Consider the following 21,422-nt stretch of genomic DNA (forward strand, 5'->3'; position numbering starts at 1 on the left):
CATCATGTGGAAGAAAGGGTTGAGTCAACACCAGAGAAATGACAGGAAACATTCCCCTTAAACTCCCAGATGCCAAAGTGGGACAAAACAGAGAAGGGCTCAGACCAGAGAGGGGTCTGAGCATCTATAAACACTGACCTTCCTTCTCCCAAAAGTGACTTCATAGCTGAGCTCTGCAGACCCCTACCATTGACCCAAATTGCCTCTGTCTGTGCAGTAATGAAGATAAGAATTTTAAACATGAATGAATTTTGAATCTATTTTGATCTCCAAACAAGGTATTGTATTAAAATGAAGAAATCAGAAAACTTTGGAAACATACACCCCAAAATTACTGACTTGTATCTTTCCTAACGGGGCTTCTCAGGTGGCTCAATGGTAAAGAAATCTGCCTGCCAATGCAGGAGATGCGAGTTCGATCCCTGGATTGGGAAGATCCCCTGGAGAAGGAAATAATGACCCACTTCAGTGTTCTTGCCTGGGAGAATGCCATGGACAGAGGTGTCTGGAAGAGTATGGTACAGGGGTCACAAAAGAGTCAGACACAATTTAGCACCTAAACACCACGACCAACGTCTTTCCTAAAGCCTTTTGTCAATTGCAAAATAAAACAGACAGTGTTTACCTGCGATCAGAGGTTTCAGAGGCACAGTCACAGGCTTTCCCTTCCCAATGGGGGCATTGACGTAGTCTAGGAAGTCAGAGTCAGGGCTGGATGAATACAGATTAGCGGCTTTACAGGTGTCTATGGTGGAACCGCCACCCACAGCCAGGAAGGCATCGAAAGCTCCCTTTTTGGCAAATTCAATGGCTTCCATGAAGCTTGGAGAAGGGAAAATGAATGCCATTATGTCAGGACTTCCAGAAATAAATTGCCATGCCATTAAATAGGGCTTTTCTGATGGCTCAGACAGAAGAGAATGCACCTGCAATGCAGGAGATATGGATCTGATCCCTGGGTCGGGAAGATCCCCTGGAGAAGGAAATGGCAACCCACTCCAGTACTCTTGCCTGGAGAATCCCATGGACAGAGGAGCCTGGAGGGCTATACAGTTAGGTCTGGGGCAAATTTTAATCAACACTGATATGTATTGGCTTCCGCTTAAAGTAAATTTAACAACAATAAAAGAATACCTTGTATCAGTTGGTTCCACTCTCACATGATCATAAACCTTAAAGTTTATGCCATTCTTCACTAGTGAATCCATCACTGTCTGTACAGGAGGGAGGTGGGAGAGGTTCTTGTCTGTCATCAAGCAAACATTTTTAGCACCCATGTTTTGTAGGTCCTACAATAACAAAAATAACTTATAAGTTAAGTTTGATTGCACAAGAAATATAATAGACACGTCTCACAAAATTAACATTAAGTCCAAAATAAAGGACTCCCATCCAAGGACTAACCAGGCCTGACCCTGCTTAGTTTCTGAGATCAGATGAGATTAAAACAAAGGATCAACAGTTGTTAATATGTGCTTGTTGTAAAATATATATAACATTTCTGGTAGAAGACTGTAGAAATCCTAAATACTTGCCATGCCCACTTCCTTGGTAACTCCTGCTCCATATCTAATAGTTGAAACAGCCATCTGAGGAAAAATACAAGGTTTAGGTGACAGGTGTTTGGAAAGTTGGTTATTTCATTTCTAAAACCCTGGAACAAAAAAATAAAAAATTAAAATTAAAAAAAAAAAAAAAACAAACCCTGGAACACTTCCTCATTGTCTAGATAATAAAGTATATATGCCCCAGCATGGCCTTCTAAGTCACCCCAATTGGCCTCACACACATCACACTTTTTTAAGCAAACATTCCTTCCAGATACACTAGAATTATGTATTTTTTCCCAAACATTTCATAATCTTCATTTGTTTCCTCAGCTTAACATGCCTGCCCCTTCTTGCCTCCACACCTAAATGATTCTTCAGTATCTTATTTTCCAATGTTAATGTTGTCTTTGTGTATTTTTCATGCCTTCATCCGCTCATCCAATCAGTCATCTCTCCAACCCCCATCACATGCATTTATCTATCCCTCTGTCTATTCATCCTTTCATCCAACCAACACTGCTGAGTGTCTGCTATGTTCCAGGCATGTCCTAGGCTCTGGTAGTACAGCTATGAAGAAGACAAACATGGCTTCATAGTTTACAGCCGAGAGAAGAGCTTTTATACTGATGGATGATAGGTTACTTTTGGCCTGAGGATATGCTTTGTTTGATCCATATTATGTTTAGATTTCTTTTCTTTTTTTGGTTTGGATAGTAACTCTTATTATCCAATTAAAGGAAAAAAAAACAAAACAATGTGACCATCTGGATTTCTGTCTCTTTTGAATAATCAGGCAGCGTGTATGCACACTAAGGTGCTACAGTCATGTTCGACTCTTTGTAACCCCATAGACTGTGCACCAGGCTCCTCTGACCATGGGATTCTCTAGGCAAGAATACTGGAGTGGGTTGACATGCCTGCCTCCAGGGGATCTTCCCTACCCAGGGATTGAACCTACGTCTTTTATGTCACCTGCCTTGTCAAGTGGGTTCTTTACCACTAGCACCACCTGGGAAGACCTCAATCAGGCAGTACTGGCTGCAATCCAGTGTGGCAGCAACCAAGTGGGGCTATGGGCAGATTGCACCCTTCAGATGGGCCTGTGCTCTCAGCCAACTCAGCCCCATCCTCCCAGTCTGCGCCTGGAATGATTAACTGTCAGGCCTCTGATCACATTTTAATTTATGATCCTTGAACTAGGAGGAGACAGAGATTTAACATATAATTATGTAATCACAGTGTGATAAAAAAAATCATCGGAATTAATTGTTCCTTTATTCCTGCTTCAAAGATTACTTGAACCTCTTTGGGGGTTGTTATAGTTACAAAACTAAAGAAGATTCATCATACAACATATAAGATGGAGTCTGTAGAACTGGGAATCTGTCCTGTTTTAATGGGTGTACAGAAGACAGTATTCTAGGCATTACTCGTGTTACCAGAATATTTATACTCCACTATCCTGACAAAATACTTTGCTAAATAGGTGCTGATCAAACAACAAAGTTAGGGAACATCAATTAATAACAGACTTCAAATGAGATAGTAATGCATTAGGGAAATACTCTGGTTGTATTTTCTCAGGGCATTCCTAAAAGAATGAATGAATAGGCACTTCCCTGGTGGTCCAGTGTCTAAGAGTGCTCTCCCAATGCAGTGGGCCTGGCTTCAGTCCCTGGTCAGGGAACTAGATCCCACATGTCAAAACTAAGAGTTTGCATGCTACGACTAAAAAAAGATCCCACTTGCTGCAATAAAGATCCTCCATGTGCAACGAAGATCTGGCAGCCAAATATTATACATACAGAAATAAATATTTTTAAAAAAAGAATGAATAATTAGATCTACCTCAAAGGCATAATCTGTTGTTTTCCCAGAAGGTGAAAGTCCAGGAGCTAGAAGTGCAAAAGTTAGCATCAGAGTAGGCCTTAGAAACAGAGCAAAGATATTGTTATTTAATAGTAAATTGGGATTTCAGCAGTGAATGTAAATATTTCCTTTGAAGCCTTACTTAAAATACACTTCTCAGTTTCATTGTTGCCTATTCAATTCAAATTAAACTCTGCATTTTAAGAGAATGTAATGCTAACTTGGTGCAGACTGTGAAAATAAATTTATTTAAAATATTTTCTCCATTGAAATTAAAATATACTTTTGAAAACATAATGACTAACAATCTGCTATAAAAAAATCCTCTAGATGCTATGGAGTTGATTATTATTAGAGAACAACTATTAGTAAATTCATTCATTAGAGTCCTGCTTACACTTCTTTAATAACTGTGATTATTTAAATAAAACTTCTCTCTATGGAGGGTGCTTATTACACTAAGATATTTTTCAAGCTTATGCCTATGAACTATTAAGTTTTCTCTGGGAAATTTAGTAAAAATTTTTATAAATGGATATTTCTTTGCAAGGTGCCAGGTTTAGTTGTGGCAAAAAAAAATTTTTTTTGTCTTACTGGAACAACAAAAAGTCTCTACTTCGTGGATTTTATCTTTGTTTTCATCTACTTATTGTTATCAGTCTTGACCAGTCATAAGATTGAAAAAAGTCTACGGAACCATTTTCACTACCATTTTTTTTTTTTTTAAAATGAGACAAAGAAAAGAGACCACAACTGGATAACAATCTACCTTTGGTAGAGGGCAAGGGTATCCTTAATCATATTTCAGATTTCTTTGATACTGATAGGGTTTAAAGAAATTGTCTACTACTCCAGTAACTAAAATTTAGGAAAAGACATAAACTGGATCTTAGAAAACACTGAGATTATCTTTCTCTAAATTACTAATTTTATTGCCCCAAATAGGAAACATTACTGATTTGTTGTTGAAACTAAGTTAAGAATTGCAGAAAAGCAGCTAAAGACAAAATTCTGCATGTGTCCATGAGGGCTAAAAAGGCATGGCATGCTTCTGCTTGGTGGATGGCTATTAAAGACTGGGGTGAAAAAAAAAAAAAAAAAGACTGGGGTGGTCCCTTGGCTGGTCCTAAAGAAAGAGTCACTCTCATGGCAGGAAATAGTCCTTGGTTAGTTATTCTATCTTTTCTACTCCCAATCAGCTTCTTGGTGAGTTTCTGCTTAGGCTCCTTTTTCATCCCTTACCACTGTTAGGATGTGACCTTTTCTCCTAAGAGGCAAAATCAGTTTTTGTGTCAGTATAATTCATGTGACATTCTGGGGACATGTTGAACTTACAGTGAGCTCCTGCTGTTCACTGTGGACAATGGACTTGGTAAGGATTAAGATGTCTGTAGGAACTGAAAACTTTTGTCATTTTTAATTATTAAGAAATGGTGTTATTTTAAACATCAATACTTTTTTTTTTTTTTTACTTCTGGGAACCACACTGTTCTTTAGACTCTTTTTTGCAATGTATTAGAACCTTTCGAAGATTTCATCTTGATTAATTCTGTTTGTTGAACTCAGACCATCCTAATATCCTATTTACATTACCATTTTTAGCTTTGGCAAATAATTCTATTTCAAAAAGAAAGACATTATAAATAGCATTAAATATATATTCGAGCCATGCATTCGAGTAGCATACATTCAGCTGACATAATTAGAACTGTTGTTGTTCAGTTGCTCAGTCATGTCCAGCTCTTTTGCAACCCCATGGACTGTTGCCCACCAGGCTCCTCTGTCCATGAGATTCTTCAGGCAAGAATATTGGAGTGGGTTGCCGATCCTTCTCCAGATAATTAGAACCACATGTTACCAGTTTCAAGTGCAAAGCAATCATCTGCATCAATCTTCCTCTCACATGCTTTGACTTTGTCCAAATGCATTGCCAAATGTGGACGCTGAAATTGTGGCTAAACACAAAATGTATTATTACCTTGGGAGTAAGTATGAGAATGACTCGGGCACTGGCATCTAGGGAATCAGAAAAAGAAAAAATAGAGTAAAACCAGAAAATCTGAAGCTAGGAAGTTTTAAAGTAACACACATTGCATTCTAGTTTTAAGATGCTTTCAAAGTAGCAGCTATTGACACCTGCACAACAGAAAAAGCCAGAAATCACCATGGATGAAAAGCCAACTCAGTCTTTCCAGCATTGTAGGAGCATTCTTCTGCGAATTATTCAAGCAGCAGTTAATGCCGTGGGGAACTGAGATGAGTGCTCCTGGGCTACAATAAAGTTTAAGATGAGGTCTCACTTCTTACTAGGTTAGGAGCTTTGGCCAAATTGACCTAGTGTTAACAACTCGCACCTCAGACCCTACCTCTCTCCTCCCGAACTTTCCTTGCATTTTCCCATTGTCTTCAGGGTGTTCAAACAGGCTCTGGGCTGCTTCCTCTGGAAGCCCTCAGTGGCCGGCAGGCCCCCCCTGGTCACCACGTGGCGCCTCCGGCCTTTCTCGGCTCCAGGATTTCGTCCCCTCCCCGGACCCTCCCTCCGTGTCCCCCTAAACCGAGATCACACCTGTCACCTTCTTCTCCCCAATCTCTCACCTCAGTCCGCTCCTCTACAGATATCCCATGTGCTACTCTTTCTAGAGGTTCCCTCCCTTGACTTTCACATCCTGGTCGCCTCCTAGCCCTTGGTCAGACCCTTTTCTGGCTTCCTGTTCTGTCGACCGCCATCCGATTGAGCTTCGCAAAAGGGTTTGTGTTTCTATTGCCCACGGGACCCTGTCCTGGTGGGTCCCGCAGGTAAGCGCGTGCATACCCCGCTCCGCCCCCCGCCGACTGCAGACTTGGACTGAAAACATCTGAGAGGGGAGAGGGCAGAAGGGAAAGGGGAAGGAAGGAAAAGCGTTAAACTCAATGATGGTCAAGATCTCAAAAACTGAATTAAGTGAACACGGGCGTGGTCGGGTGTGAGTCGCCAGAGTGAGTAGAGATTGCCATCTGGTGGGCGCGGCGGAAAACGCCACGTGTAAGGGTTTCTCCTGGAGCATCCCGGAGGGCCTGAGCCATCTGCAGGCTCCCTCGGAGAAAACCGAATAATGCAGGGTCCCAGGGTTGTCCTTCACTTGGCATTACCTTCTAGGTCCTTCGCTGCTTTATGCCCCTCCAGGACAAGAAGAGGGGCTCAAAGGGAAGGAAAATTCGACACTGTGGGAGGATACTCTGCTTCTCTTTTTGTTATATAATTTCCAAGCTCTCAGGCTACCTCAATTCATCATTTCTACTCCTCAGTTGTGGTCTGAATCCCATCCCCTATTGCCTTCTTTGGACCTCCATCTGTCCCGTATGTCCCAGCCTTCCCCTTATTTGATCCTTGTCATCATAGTTAAGAGTTTCATGCTTAAACTTCTCACCCTCCTCTCCCCTCTGGCTTGCTCACCCCTGGTTTCTCTCTTCCTCACTCACATCCTGCTGACTTCATTTCCTTGGCCTCCTGAACTCTGCAAAGTTACAGCCAGGCTCTCATCTACACATCTTCTGGGTCTGGCATAATTATTTTGACTTCCTTCCTGGTATCACTGATAAACTGGCCGTATCTTAGCAAAGGCCAACCTCTCCCCTGCACACTAAATCTCAGCTCTGCTCAGCTTCTCAAAACATCACTACCAACAGTTCTTCCTTTGCTCTCCTGCATCATCAACCCCCTCCCCCCCAATCCCACCACCCCCTCCCCCCACCGCAACCCAGTTTGGGATTGACATGTACACACTGCTGTATTTAAAAAGGATAACCAACAAGGATCTAACGTATAACAAGTACATAGAACTCTGCTCAATGTTATGTGGCAACCTGGATGGAAGGGGAGTTTGGGGGAGAATGTATACATGTATATGTGTGGCTGAGTCCCTTTGCGGTTCACCTCTGTCTTCACATCCCTCCCTCTCTCCTGCATCCTCTGTTCTCTGCATTCTGCACAGACCCCTTTCATCCCTGTGCACGTGCTCAGTGGCTAAGTCATGTCCGACTCTTCGTGACTCCATGGACTGGTCCCTGGGATTTTCCCAAGCAAAAATACTGCAGCAGGTTGCTATTTCCTTCTTCAGGGGATCTTCCCCACCCAGGGACCAAACCCACCGCTCTTGTGTCAGCACTGGCAGAGATTTCTTTACCACTGTGCCACCTCGGAAGCCCCAACATGACATTGCATTGGCCAGGAATCAGAACCCAGGCCTCCCACGTGGAAGGCAAGAATGCTACCACTGAACCAATGCCTAACTTTACTGCTACCCCCTCATGCAATTCTCTGCTAACTTTAAACTGATCTAAAGCCTCTTGTCCTTGTATCCCCAGCACCTAGAATAGTTTCTGGTGCATTACCATACACCCAGTATGTGCTGATTGGATACATGCATTTGTCTTGGACAGCTTGGGCCAAGCTGTCCGCTGTCTGCCTCGACTGGGACCTGGAGCTCTCCTCTCTCGACCTTAGTTTCAACGGTAGATCAAGAGAAGTACAAGCGGCTGCGTCTGGCTGCTTGGCTACTTGGCACACTGACAGCGGAGACCAGGCCGCCGCGCTCTGCGGTACCGCGTCCCGGAAAATGATCCAAGGAAGAACGCGCGGGCCCGGGCGGGTCGTTCCCCGGGGGCTCCGCCGCACCCTAGGGTCCCCTGCCTGCCCGCCCGTCCGGCCGGCCCCGCACTCACGCTGCGCGTTGCAGAAGTCTCAGCAAGTGCACTACCCGGGCGCGAGCGGCGGCCATGGCTGAGCCGAGTCTTCCTCCCGCGGCGACGCCCCCTCCGCCGCCGGCCAATCCCGGCCTCCGCTTCTCCTCCGCCCACCCCAGCCACAGCGCTCGGCAGCAGAACATTTTCCCACTAGTTGAAGCTACGGTTGCCCCAGCCGCAAAGTCTCATCGTCCACGTTCGAAATTGCCATACAGGGAACTGCTCCGTAGGGTTTTGGTCTGCTCCCCTGTCTAGATAAAACGCTCTATTTCACAAGGCAAGGACGTGGGGGAGGGAGAAACAAGGGCAGCGACCTCCACCCCACCCCCGCTCCTTTAAAATGCTCTTTTGCCTTAAGTCTATTTTCAGAATAAACTAACACAACTGCATTTAAATTTGTTTTGACGGTAAATAAGAACTTTGCACCCCCCCCTTTTTTTTAACAAGACTAGTTTTGTGTGCAACTGCTAGATCAAGTCACAAAACAAAAGCCAGAAAAATTCCGAAACAAAGCAAACAACAGAAAATCCCACAGTTGAGAAGAATTTAAAAGGTGTTAAATGCTCTATAAACGGTTTGGTTTGGAAGAAGCTGTTCAGGATACCATTATGTTTTCTTTTTTTAATCAACTGTTAAAACTTGCCATGGTTACATGAGAAGGGAGGGTTTACAGCACCAAGTGCTCCAGGCCCCAGTGGAAACGATGATCAGTGATGGCACAGCTCAACTTTGTCAGAAGGTATGAGAGTAAGTTGAACATCTGTGTTTTTAGTAACCTATTATGAAATCGGAATTAATCTCGTCTTCATAGCAATTTCTAGAAGTAACATATAAAAATTGGACAACAATGGAAAAATGAGACAAACTCTCAATTTCCTATCAGGTGTCTGACCAAAAAGCAAGAGTAGTGTGGCTCCCCAGAGCTATAACAACAGCAGAAAAGCCCCCCATTCTAGATCTGTATACTGTGAATCCTTTTCAGGAGGTATTTAGTTTTACAAAGATTAGTTACTGAAATCTGTTAGGGAGACATCCAGGATAACTGTAAATGTTTCACCTGCTAATTAGATCAGCTCAAGGCAATGGCACCCTACTCCAGTACTCTTGCCTGGAAAATCCCATGGAGGGAGGAGCCTGGTGGGCTGCAGTCCATGGGGTTGCTAACAGTCGCACACGACTGAGCGACTTCACTTTCACTTTCATGCATTGGAGAAGGAAATGGCAACCCACTCCAGTGTTCTTGCCTGGAGAATCCCAGGGACCGGGAAGCCTAGTGGGCTGCGTCTATGGGGTCGCACAGAGTCGGACACGACTGAAGTGACTTAGCAGCAGCAGCAGGTCAATTTGACAAATGAATCAAAAGATAGTAGTAATATTGCAAGTAAGGATTTTGTAGGTTTCTTTCTCTCTTCCCCAAACAGATCCCACTTGAAGCTTAAAAAAAAAAATCTGGGATATAAATACTGATAAAGATTTAAGTATAAAATTAGGATTAGGACTTCCCTGGTGGTCCAGTGGCCAGGATTCCACACTCCCAATACAGGGGACCTGGGTTCAATCCCTAGTCTGGGAACTAGATCCCACATACTGCAACTAAGACCCAGCACAGCCAAATAAATAAACATTAAAAAAAAAAAAACTGAGATTGAGGATTATTACCATTATTTAGTGAAGCCCAAATTTATCATTTACAGTAAATTAATGTTTTCAGTGTTGAAAAGCATCAAATTTTGTTTTTGAAAGAGACACACTTTCAGTATTATATCTGACACCGAAAGCAGGATGAGTTTTTCTAATAAAAGTGGTCTTGCTGAAATCATAATTTAACTGCTATGTTTTCTAGAAAGTAAATGAAAATAATCTGTACCCAGGTATCCAGGTCATTGGTTTTACTTAAAATGTAACCTTTCTGTTCCCACATGCTTTGATAAATACACAAACTTGTCATCAAAATAATGCAGAAACCAGCTATTAAGTCTCTCCCTTAAACCCCATCCAAAGTTTAAAGAAAGAAAAAAAAAAAAGGCTGCTTAAAAGTAAAACTCATTCCTAGTTTTCACAGATTCTTTCCCTAATTCAGATGTTCTTAAATACAACCTTTAATCTCCAGCCAGAGTTTTGGTTGTGGGAAATATATTAATTTGTCCAGTCCAACATTTACATATCATCTTCAGAGGAGGGTAAACCTGGGCCTTTAACCTCAAGCTCAATGAAGGCAGTGGCCAAATCTTGTGCATTTGGGTACTGTATCTAGAACTTAGATACAGTTCTTGGTTTACGAGAAGGTCCAAGGATGAAATTTACTTCCTCCTCTTTCCTCCTTGGTGTTGCCCCCCTTTTCTCTTGCCACTCAGGCCGGGAGGTCCGGAATTCATCTTGCCTCCCAAACCCCCTTTCCTCTTCCCTCCTTGGCTGGGCGGGCCCCCTTTCCTCTTACCCCCGGGACCCTGTCGGCCCCCCTTTCTCTTGCCCTTCTGACTCATTTTCCTCCGCTTAGCCGCCTCCTCCTGGTCCTCCTCTCTCATCTGCTTATTGGTGGCCCTCGTAATGTCCAACTGAGGCTTTTTGCTGTTCATCACTCGCAGCATCTCCAACTGGCTCTTTCTCTCGGCCGCAAAGTCCCCGAAAAGAGGCTGAAACTTCCTCTTCTTGCCAGAGCCCCTGGGAGCCTTCTCCTTGGGCAGGCGCTCCTGGAAGCGCCCCACAGAGGCAGTGGAGACCTTGGCCACCTGCATGGCGCGGCCCAGCTCCTCCTTACTCTGGTGTCCAGTAGGGTGCATGCCGGCCGCGCTGGGCAGCTGCATCTTGTGCGCGCGGGCCAGGTTACGCAGCCGGTTCAGTTCGTTCTTGGCCACCCGTTCCTTCTTAGCCTGAATCCGCTTGGCGAACTGGTCCTCCATGGGGTCGGCATTGCCCGGCACCTCGATCAGCCACTCCTTGGTGTCGTCGCGGGCGCGCTGGTAGCCCCAGCGGCGGCGCCACTGGCCGCTCACCTCGTCCCACACCAGATTGGTTTTCTTTTTGGGACGGATACCCTTGAGGCGCGCAAACTGCTGCCAGCGAGTAAGCGGCCGCGGCCTGGGCACCGGCTTCTCGCGCGGCAGACGAGTGCTGGGTTCCGGCAGCCGTGCCACCAGCGCCTCCTCCACGCGCTCGGTAGGCAGCTGCCACAGCTGGTTGATGAGCAGCTGCGTGTTGCCCCGCGCCAGGGCCCTCAGCTCGGCCTCCTGTGTGGGTCCCGCGTGCCGCAGCCGGGTCGGGGGGTTCCGGTCAGAGGCCAGCAAATTACCCAGGTCGAACTCCAGCTCCAATTCCTTCTGCACCGTGATGCGCTGTAGCTTCTCTGCCTCGTCCCGCTCCGCCTTTGCCAGCAGCTCCTCCACGCTCTGGCCCTCCATGGCTCCGGTTCGGCTCGCTACCTCTGGGAGACAGTTCCAGTAACGTCTCCTCCTACAATGGTTAAAGCCGCGGCACCACAGACACGTGCGACTTCCCGGACGCTCGACCCGGAAGAGAAAGTTCCGCTTCCGGGGCACCCGGAAGGGGCTCAAGGAGCGGGCTACCCGAGGAACGGCCGGCAGAGGGCAGTGTTAGAGAGCAGATGAGATTAGAGGCGGCCTTTGGGGTGGAGCCCGGAGGTAGGCGGAGCCGAATCTACGAATTCCGAGGCCTGATTGGGACCTTGGCTCCCAGGATGCAGCAGCGGGAGGGAGTGGTCCTGTGCGAGCTGGGCAAGTTTGGGGGCCCCGGACTAAGGGCTCCTCGGAGCGACTGTTAGTTTTAGTGTGTGTAAAAGTCAGTTCTCAAGATGTTTAGCCAGTCATTTTCACCAGAGCCCTGACACCTGTTCATGGTGTGCCCCCGGGTGTGGGCACTTCACCCGGGGATGTACAGAAAGCTAAGTGGAGACGGAGACTTGGTTTTCTTTGGGAGCGAGCGGGTCTGGCGGTTAGACCGCCCTGAAGGGGCGCGGCTGTGCCCCCATCCTGGCGACTTCAAGTCTGGTCTCCGGAGCCCGGGGCCACCTCCTCTCCTGGCTGATGGCAGAAGAGCGCGGGGCTCAGCTGTTAGACCGCCTGGATTCCGACCTTGACCGCTCTGGTGTTTGACCTTCGGCTGTGTAACTTGTTTGTGCCTATTCTTAAACCTGTAAGATGGGATTGCAAATATTACCTCCCAGGTCTGCCGTGAAGATAAATGAGTTAATATGCTCCCAAGGGAGCTTACACTGGAGTCTTGAGCATATGAGTGCTCAATAAATGTGAGCTAAATACCAGTTATTGTTTAATTCTCATCATGGCTCTGGGAACTCTGCTGAAAAGGCAGTCTTATACAGTGATTAAACACCAGGTTCTTGAATCAAGCTACCTAGAATAAGATCTGGGTTTCTTGTACCCACATTGGTCAGGTTGTTTAACTTAAGTCCTATTCATAAGTTGATGAATATGAATCATTAGTTCCTGGTACACTGTAAGCATTCAATAAGTGTTGGCTATTGTTATTCACTATATTCCACTGGTGACAGAAGCAGGCTCAGAGAAGTAAAATCACTTGTCTAAGGTTATACAGCCAGGAAGTATGGGAGCAGGAGAAATCTAAACTCTGGCTCTAAAACTACATACATATTCTCTGCAATGTCTTCCAGACTCTTGATACTCAAAAAAGTGTGGTCTGTTGACCAGCAGTACAGCAGCATCTGGGAGCTTATTAGAAATGCAGAATCTCTGGCCTTAGCCCAGATGTTATGACTCAGAACTTTTATTTTAACAAAATATCTTTATGATTAATGGAAATGAAAGGGGTTAGTTGCTCAGTGATCTCCAGAATTCTATGAACAGAGAAGCCCAGCAGGCTACAGTCCATGGGGTCTCAAAGAATTGGATTCAACTGAGCAGCTAACATTTTGACTTTCATGGCTTCCCCGGAGGCTCAGATGGTAAAGAAGCTGCCTGTTGTGTGAACCCAGACCCTAGTTCAATCCCTGGGTTGGCAAGATCCCCTGGAGAGGGGAATGGCAACCCACTCCAGTATTCTTGCCTAAAGAATTCCACAGACTGTATAGTCCATGGAGTTGCAAAGAGTTGGACATGACTGAGTGACTTTCACTTCACTGGGAGTAGTGAAGAAGGGGTTAGCTGAAGAATTAACCCATAGAAATGGACATTATAGCAATTAGGAGATAGATTCACTTGAGTGTCTGCTAAAGAGGGCTTTAGACACACACCTGTCACACTTGCTCCCTAAGTTTGGGCTCTTCTTGAGCTGATTGACTTTTCTCAGCTCTGCTCTGTTCATTCACTCAGCAAACATTTCTTGACTGCAATTTATGCCTCAGGAATTTGACTCTAATATTCTTTCTTCCTCTTTTTAAAAAGCATTTTAGGATTTGCTGGGGATTTTCTGAGTGTTTGCCTTAACACTCAACACCTTAATACCAATCATCCCATGGGGCTGAGGCCAGGTCATAGGTCTTATTAGGCAACCTCCTTGGACCTTAAAGCTCTTGGGGTTTGCCATAGGAGAGTGTTGAGGACACTGATATAACTATTCTGGGTTTGGCTTAGATTCATTCATTTAACAAACATTTGAATGACTACCATGTTTGAGGCACTAGATGCAAAGATTACTGAGACTTTATGGAACAGTGGAGAAGAAAGAAAGGTTAAGAGAAATTTACAATATGGCATGATTAAGCCTTTAACAAGAAGTACAGCTATGTAGAATTGAGCTCTTTTGTCAGTCTTTTGAGTTAGGGAAAAAAAGAGCAGGTGTAGATAGACGTTGAATGGTATGAATTCTCACTGGATGAAATGCTATTTGGTTTGAATCATATAGGTCAACTCTTCATTGAACTTGAATTGTTTTATGTTTCTTTATAATCCAAGTGAATTTTAATTTCCTTGATGAATGGAAACTGATTTTTACTTTCACTTTGCTGAGCCTAGCACTGGATACATAACAGGTGAAAGAATAAGCCTAGTTTCTAAATTAAAAAAGGATTAATGTTGGCTGTTCTAGTCAAGGTAAGCAAAACTAGTAAGACCAGGATTTGGAGCTTTAAGAAATATTAATCTTATTGAGGCAGCTTGCATTTGGATCATGTTTACACTGGGCAAGACTACGCAGTGTTGAGAAAGAGAGCACCTGCCAGGGATGTGCAGATACACGTGACTATGCTATAATAGTATGGTGAAGGGTTGTACATACTGTCTTTTCCTCTTACTGGTTTTCCGCTTTGTCTTTGCTTCTTTGTCCCGTAATGCAGCTAGATCCCAAGTTCGGTCATCAGACCCCTCTTCTTTTCTCTGTATACCTACTCTCAGTGCCATTTCATCCACTCTCATTGTGTCAGCCGCTACTGCTGTGCAGATGATTCTTTTTTTTTTTTTTCTTACATGATAGTATACGAGTTTCAATGCCATTCTCCGAAATCTGTGCAGATGATTCTTAGAGGCACATCTTTTCCTCTTTCCTTCTCAGAGCTCTAGATTCTAATCTCTGATCACCTGCTGGGCCCTTCCACCATACTCTAAATTCAGTATGTCTAAGACTACATAACCCATCATCTTCCTGAAAATGTGCTTCCATCATCCATCCAACTACCTTTTTTTCCCCCTCCAACAAATGTTTATAGAAGGTTTTTTATGGCCAAAACACTGTTCTGGGCTTTGCAAATGCAACAATGAGTAAAACCAGGCTCAGTAATGTAATCATCTATTCTAGTCTAGTAAGGCTTGAAACTATGATATCATCCTTGGCCTTTCTCTTCCCGTCTCTAAATTCAGCCAGTCTGTTGGGCTTCCCTGGTGGTCCAGTGGTCAAGAATCTGTCTTGCAATGCAAGGGACACAGATTCGATCCTTGGTCAGGGAAGATCCCACATGCGGCAGAGGAACTAAGCCCGTGTGCCACAGCTGCTGGGCCCAAGCTCTAGAGCCTGTGAGCTGCAACTGGAACCCGTGCTCTGCAACAAGAGAAGCCACTCGAATGAGAAACTTGAGGACTGGCAAGAAGAGCAGCCCTCACTCTCTGCAGTGGGAGAAGCCTAAGCACAGCAATGAGGACCCACCACAGCCAAAAAATAAAAAGAAATAAATAAATGAATCCAGTCAGCCTATTAAACTTTGTCTCTGTGTTATTCCTTTCTCATCCTCACGACCTTACCCTAGACTGGAACTCTTCTATTTCTCCAGATACTTTCTCCACTTTGCTCTCTGCTCTGGCTTTCGCACATAACCAGCAGGGGGCAGTGACAGATCAGAAGTGAAGAGAGAAGGATGAAGGCGTGTTTCTCCCTTGCATGCTCAGTCCTGTCCGAATCTTTGAGACCCTGTGGACTATGTAGCCTGACAGGCTCCTCTGTCCATGGAATTTCCCAGACAAGCTGGCAGCAATGGAATTTGAACCCACGCCCCCAAAGAGACTGGAGCCTTAACCCAGTACCTTAGACCGCTCAGCCACACTACCCTGCTTGTCCCTAGCCCTCTGCAGACTGGTGTGGGTCGGCTGATTACTAACTGAAAGGCCATAGCTCCAATCAGGCATCTGTCCACATGCAGGCACCTCTCCCAGCTCCTCTAATTGCTTTGCAGGCTTAGGAGTGGTTAAGGCTTTTACCATTGTGGTCCTATTCTTTGTGAATTTCCTTAAGCCATGTCCACATTGTTGTAATATTCCCTTTGTTAATCTGAAATTTCCCGGCCCAACTGCGACCTGTTTCCTGCCAGGACTTGACTAGTACCCAGAGACCAGCAGGAGGAGATCCTAGCAGTTTCCTGCCTCTGTGCTCTCTTAGAGCTCATCTGGAGGATTTATCTTTCACAGATTTAGCCAAATCACTTTTCTCCTCAAAAACTCCTCTATCTTGTTCTTGGTCTTGGATGTCAATGATCTGACCCCAAACTACTCTTTTTACTCACATGGCATGATACTGCTCCTTTTACTTGCTTTCCAGATACTTCTTCCCTATCCTAGTTTCCATCTTAGCTGTTTTCTAGAAGGCAATGGCACCCCACTCCAATATTCTTGCCTGGAAAATCCCATGGACGGAGGAGCCTGGTGGGCTGCAGTTCATGGGGTCGCTAAGAGTCAGACCCGACTGAGCGACTTCACTTTCCACTTTCATGCATTGGAGAAGGAAATGGCAACCCACTCCAGTGTTCTTGCCTGGAGAATCCCAGGGATGGGGGAGCCTGGTAGGCTGCCGTCTATGGGGTCGCACAGAGTCAGACACAACTGAAGCGACTTAGCAGCAGCAGCAGCAGAGCCTTACTTACTTCTCTCAAGAAAGGCAAAGATGAGGGACAGGACAGAAAAAGCAACGGTTTTATTTTTGTAGCAACGTTGAGAAACAATAAGAAAAGTGAACCTATTAGGGAGATTCCCCTCCAGGCAGCCATGGGCAGGAGGGTTAAAGATGGGAAGGTAGTACCTTTCTTGTTCGCTCAAAACATAACTAGATGGTCAGTGAAACATTTTTGTAAGCAATTTCTTCATTCTTTTGATTAACTCAGATTTCCTTTCTAAACATTTCTCAGTTGCCCCTTTTGGTAGCAGAAATCATGGGGAATGATCCAACCATTCTCTAGTCCTGCTGTGAGCAGAGTTATTTTGAGTATTTTTGCCGAGGAAATTCAGTGTTCCCGTAATTTGATACAATAGCAGGAAAAGACTCTTAAAACACATTATATCCACAAGGTTCATTTTCTTTTTTTTTAAACGGATTTATAATTTAATTTAGAAGAACTTGAGGGGAAAATTTAATTTTGAAATTTTCTTAATCATAGATAAAAATCTGTGTATTCATGTAGTTTGGTTTAATCAGAAACCCACACAAAAAATCTATCATTTTGTTTAAAAGGGAAGAAGATATATAATTAAGGTTTTGTGTGGTTAGTGTAGAAGCAGACTGAACATTATGCTATTGCCTAGAAGGAACTGTGGATTTCAGGATAGTAAAAATGACGGTAGCGTTTTAGAACTGACTTAAGTTGTTTTGTTCTCTGTAAAATTGCATTTGCCAAAATCTTATTACCACCTGTAAGATAAGTAAGCACCGCTGGCCGATAGTTTTCATTCATGACTGCATCATTAAATCCAAGGGAATAAAATTGGTTTGAGATTTAGAGTTCAATATAGAATGAAAGAGTGAGATAAAAAGGAAAACTGAAATTCCAGAATTTTATAGATATTTGCACTTTATATTCAATAACGGAAAATTTAGATCTATTTATTAAACTATCACTCTCTGTTATACTTTAACTTACAAAGTAAAATTGCAATGAGTAAGAAATATTTTTTTTTTCAGTTAATGAAATCTGAATAATTTTTGTAAGTAACTTGAGAGTGGATTTACTCCACATCAGGTAAATAAGTCCTGAATTTCTTTCCCCTAATAAAAGCAACTGCATTGCCACCCAGTCTTCAACTTGTCTTTGCAGTCATAGACTATGTGTGACCATATATTGATCTGCCCATCAAAATTTTCTTCTAAATTTCCCATATGAGCAATATCAAGAATGCACAGGGAAATTAGTCCTATACCAAACAAACATTAATTCTTGGCCCTCTTAGCCAAAAATTGTTTCTAAACAATTTGTATAGAAACAAATTGTTTCTCTATTTGTACAACATGTCTGTGAAAAATGAAAAGAACAAACAGAAAACTAAAACTATGACCCCACGTATGGTAAGCTCTGCAGCCCGCACTTTTCTTTCTCTAAGTGTTTTTACTTCCCAGAGGAAGACAGCAAAGCAAAGGATCTCTTAGTGGCAAATAGGTGTGTGGTTGTGTCCTTGCCAGCATCCCAAGAGTGTGTGGCGGTCTCGGCCAGCTCCTGGGGTGCCTGGTGACACAGAAGATCCAGTTGCTTGAGGTGTGTGGACTCTTCCGAAGGCCCAATTAGGAGTCATTATTGTGAATGTATAGATAATGTTCCTGACATTTTCCAGGCATTTCAACTGCCTCATTATCCAAGACAGTGTGGCTTTCAGCTGTGGAATCTCCGTTCCTATGGTGGGTCCTGGGTTTCCTTCTCTAGAAAGCCCTGTGGATTAGGCTTTAAGTCTCAGACTTCAGTTTATTCATCTGGAAAATGAAGGGTTTTGACTAGGTGGCCTTTACAATTCATCTCTATGATCCTTTTCTTTTGTTAAAAAGCTATGTTTTGGGGGACCTCCTTGGTGGTCCAGTGGTTAAAACTCCACGCTGTCAATGCAGGGAGCCTGAATTCAGTCCCTGCTCAGGAAACTAAGATCCCACATGCTATGTAGCTAGGCCAAAAAAATAATAAGAACAAAAGAAAGAAAGCCATTTTTAAAGAAAATGAGAAGTTAAAAAAAAAACTATAAAAGAAAAGCTATACTCTTCTGATGCTCCAGTATTACTTTCTTATAAAGCACTTTCTCTTTTGGTTATTGATTGAATTTTTTGACAGATGTATCCATTTACCAACCTCCCCCTCTTCCTGAGTCATTTATTTCATTTCCTAGGCTGGTTGTATGACTCCACATAGTGAAACAGCTTCCTGTGCGCACAAGGAGACTGTGACTATACAAGTGCTAATCAGTTTTTAATAATGTGGAGGTTGATTATTGTGTTTTGTAGGCTTTTCATGATGCTTTTCCTTTTTTTTTTTTTCTTCTTCCGCTTACCATTAAATTTTGAGAACTCTAAGGCAGAATAGAGAATGAGCCCAGAGTATACACTGTTTTACTATTTGTTATCTGTTCTGGAAAAATGTCTTATAGGGAAGAAGACAGAAGATATATTTTAAAATATTTTTAAGATATTTATATTATGGGGTCAGGTCTGGGAATGAAAGATTATGGTAGATTGGCTTTATTTGTATCTTTTCTGGCCTAAGATCTAGAAGTGATGCTATTCTTTGATTATTACAATTATAGAAAAGTTTTAGAGAAAGCTTCAAAGTTAACTCCCTCAAATAATAAAATCAGGGCAGTTTTGTGTTTTGTGTTGCTTCAGAGAAAGCTAGTCAGAGAATTTCAGCACAAGGAAGGGAAAGCAGGGGCATACCCCATGCGGAGAGACTATAGTTTTCCTTCTAACCCACTGCAAAGAAGGTGAATATTGCAATAACGTGAGTCATCTGATGTTTTTTGTTTCCCAGTGCATATAAAAGATGTTTACATAATACTTTAGTGTTAAGTGTGCAATAGCATTATGTTTAAAAAAAATCAGTATGTGTGTGTGAGTTCAGTCTCAAAGTTTTGTCCAACTCTTTGCAACCTCATGGACTGTAGCCTGCCAGGCTCCTCTATCTGTGGGATTTTCCAGGCAAGAATACTGGAGTGGGTTGCCATTTCCTCCTCCAGGGGATCTTCCTGAATCTGGGATAGAACCCATGTCTCCTGCATCTCTTGCATTGGCAGGCAGATTCCTAACCCCTGAGCAAAAAAAAAAAAAAAAAAAAAAAAAAAATCAATGTGCATACTTAAAAATAATTTATTGCTAAAAAATGCTGACCATCATCTGGTAATTCAGTATTGCCACAAACCTTTCAAGTGGTAAAAACAAAACAAAACAAACACTGTTATCTGCAAAACACAATAAAATAAAGTATTCCTGTAGAATAAAATATAATAATATTTCTGGTATGTTTAGTAATTATTCAAAGAATGTGTCTTGGTGATTTCTGGCCTGATTACCTGGGGACAAATTCCCCAAGGGTTCATCATCCCATCTGAAAAATGAGCTAACATTATTTTGCGGTTTTAGAGTTCTGTGAGTGGAAGACAAGTTATTCAAACACACTTTTGCAAAGAACCCTTGTGAGGTGTCAGGAGACAGGTTCTGACTCCACTTCCCTACTTCATAGTTGTGGGTGGCTTGGTAAGTCACTTCACTTCTCTTTGTCCGTTTCTCTATCCATGACTCGAGCTTCACTAGCTTCTCTCCATGCCCCTTCTAGCTTCGTGTAGCATTGTGCTTTTGTTAATACAGCCTCAAGAGAGAAGTGTGGGTGATGGAAAAACAGACTTAAAGACAGAGATTCTTAATTGGATGAGCTTCAGGGGGACATGAATCCCTTGGTGTTTGGTGCAAACACGTGTAAATATATGTCTGCTCCTTAATGAATAGAAACTTTTTTTTATCCCCATCAGATTCTCTAAAACCTCTGTGACTCTCTACTCCTCACCTACATGGTTGAGAACTATGTAATGTAGAGGAGGAAGATAACGAAGGGAGTAATTGGTGAAAATTTTTGTGTAAGAATAACTTGAGTTGGCCTTTGAGCCAGGGTGGAGTTTAAGTAGATGGGAGGAGGAAGATGGTAGTGATGGGAGGAGAAAGATAGTACCATCCAGTAGATGGTAGTGATATGAGTAAAGACATGTAGCCAATATTTTATGGAGCAAGTGCAATGTTTCAAGCAATGATTATAAATCTTCACAGTGGGCCTAGGAGGTAGATATTACTAGTATACTCACTTTATGCTGCCCCCTGCCCCACCACCTCACTACTACTTTGCTCTCTGAGTCTATGAGTTTTGGATTTTTTGGTAATTTTTTTTTTTTTTTTTAGATTTAAAATATGTGGGTCATGTGGTATTTGTCTTCCTGTGTCTGACTTATTTTACTTAGCATGATGCCTTAAAGCTCCATTTGTGTAGTTGCAAATGGCGAAATTTCATTCTTTTTTTTGCTGAATAATATTCTATCTATATATAGCACATTTAAAAAATCCATTTATACACTGATGGACACTTAGATTGTTTCCTTATTGTGGCTTAATGTAAATAATGATGCAATGAACATGGGGGTACAGAGAATCTTTTTAAGTTAGGGCTTTGTTTCCTTTGGATACTCAGAAGTGGAATGGCTGGGTCATATGATACTTCTATTTTCAGTTTCATTGGCATTATTGGCTACATTGGGGAGAATTCCTCTTTTTCTCATCGCTAGTAGAGTTTGTATAAGTTTGGTATATCTGATTACTTGAAAGCTTGGTAGGATTCACATATAAAATTATGTAGGCTTGGTGTTTTCTCTGTGAGGAGATTTTAAAGTTCTGATTCTTTTTTATGAGTAGAGTCATTTTTCTTCTCCTCAAAACAGTTTTGGTAAGATACATATTTCTAGAAATTTGCCTATTTCTTTTAATGTTTCCAATTTATTGGCATAAAATTTTCATAAGAGCCTCTCAAATATTCTCCTCTTTATCTAAAGGTGTGTCTGTTGCCTCACTCCTAATATTTTTTGTCGTATTCTCTCTTTACTCTTGATCAGTCTTACCAGAGGATTTTCTATTTAGTTTTTTCAC

At 43.1% G+C, this 21,422-nt stretch overlaps 2 protein-coding genes across 5 annotated transcripts in view; both read right to left on the minus strand.

Moving 5' to 3' along the window:
• ADHFE1 (alcohol dehydrogenase, iron containing 1) overlaps positions 1-8,466 on the minus strand; it is a 33,526-nt gene extending 25,060 nt beyond the window's left edge. The window contains exons 1-6 of one of the 4 annotated variants that reach the window (XM_018058451.1): positions 8,121-8,466; positions 5,398-5,435; positions 3,399-3,445; positions 1,536-1,589; positions 1,135-1,289; positions 626-711 (exon numbers count right to left, since the gene is read on the minus strand). In XM_018058451.1, the coding sequence (XP_017913940.1) occupies positions 626-711; positions 1,135-1,289; positions 1,536-1,589; positions 3,399-3,445; positions 5,398-5,435; positions 8,121-8,284 (544 nt within the window). In that variant the 5' untranslated portion in view covers positions 8,285-8,466. Of the gene's footprint in view, positions 1-625; positions 823-1,134; positions 1,290-1,535; positions 1,655-3,398; positions 3,446-5,397; positions 5,436-8,120 lie in introns of those variants that run through there. The other 3 variants (XM_018058449.1, XM_018058450.1, XM_018058452.1) reach the window with 3 other exon arrangements.
• On the minus strand, positions 9,787-11,639 carry RRS1 (ribosome biogenesis regulator homolog). Its single transcript, XM_018058453.1, has one exon. It carries the CDS (start codon positions 11,537-11,539, stop codon positions 10,442-10,444), a length of 1,098 nt encoding a protein of 365 aa, XP_017913942.1. The 5' UTR covers positions 11,540-11,639; the 3' UTR covers positions 9,787-10,441.

This window comes from Capra hircus, chromosome 14 (assembly GCF_001704415.2).
Source record: "Capra hircus breed San Clemente chromosome 14, ASM170441v1, whole genome shotgun sequence".
NCBI classification, from domain to species: Eukaryota; Metazoa; Chordata; class Mammalia; order Artiodactyla; family Bovidae; genus Capra; species Capra hircus.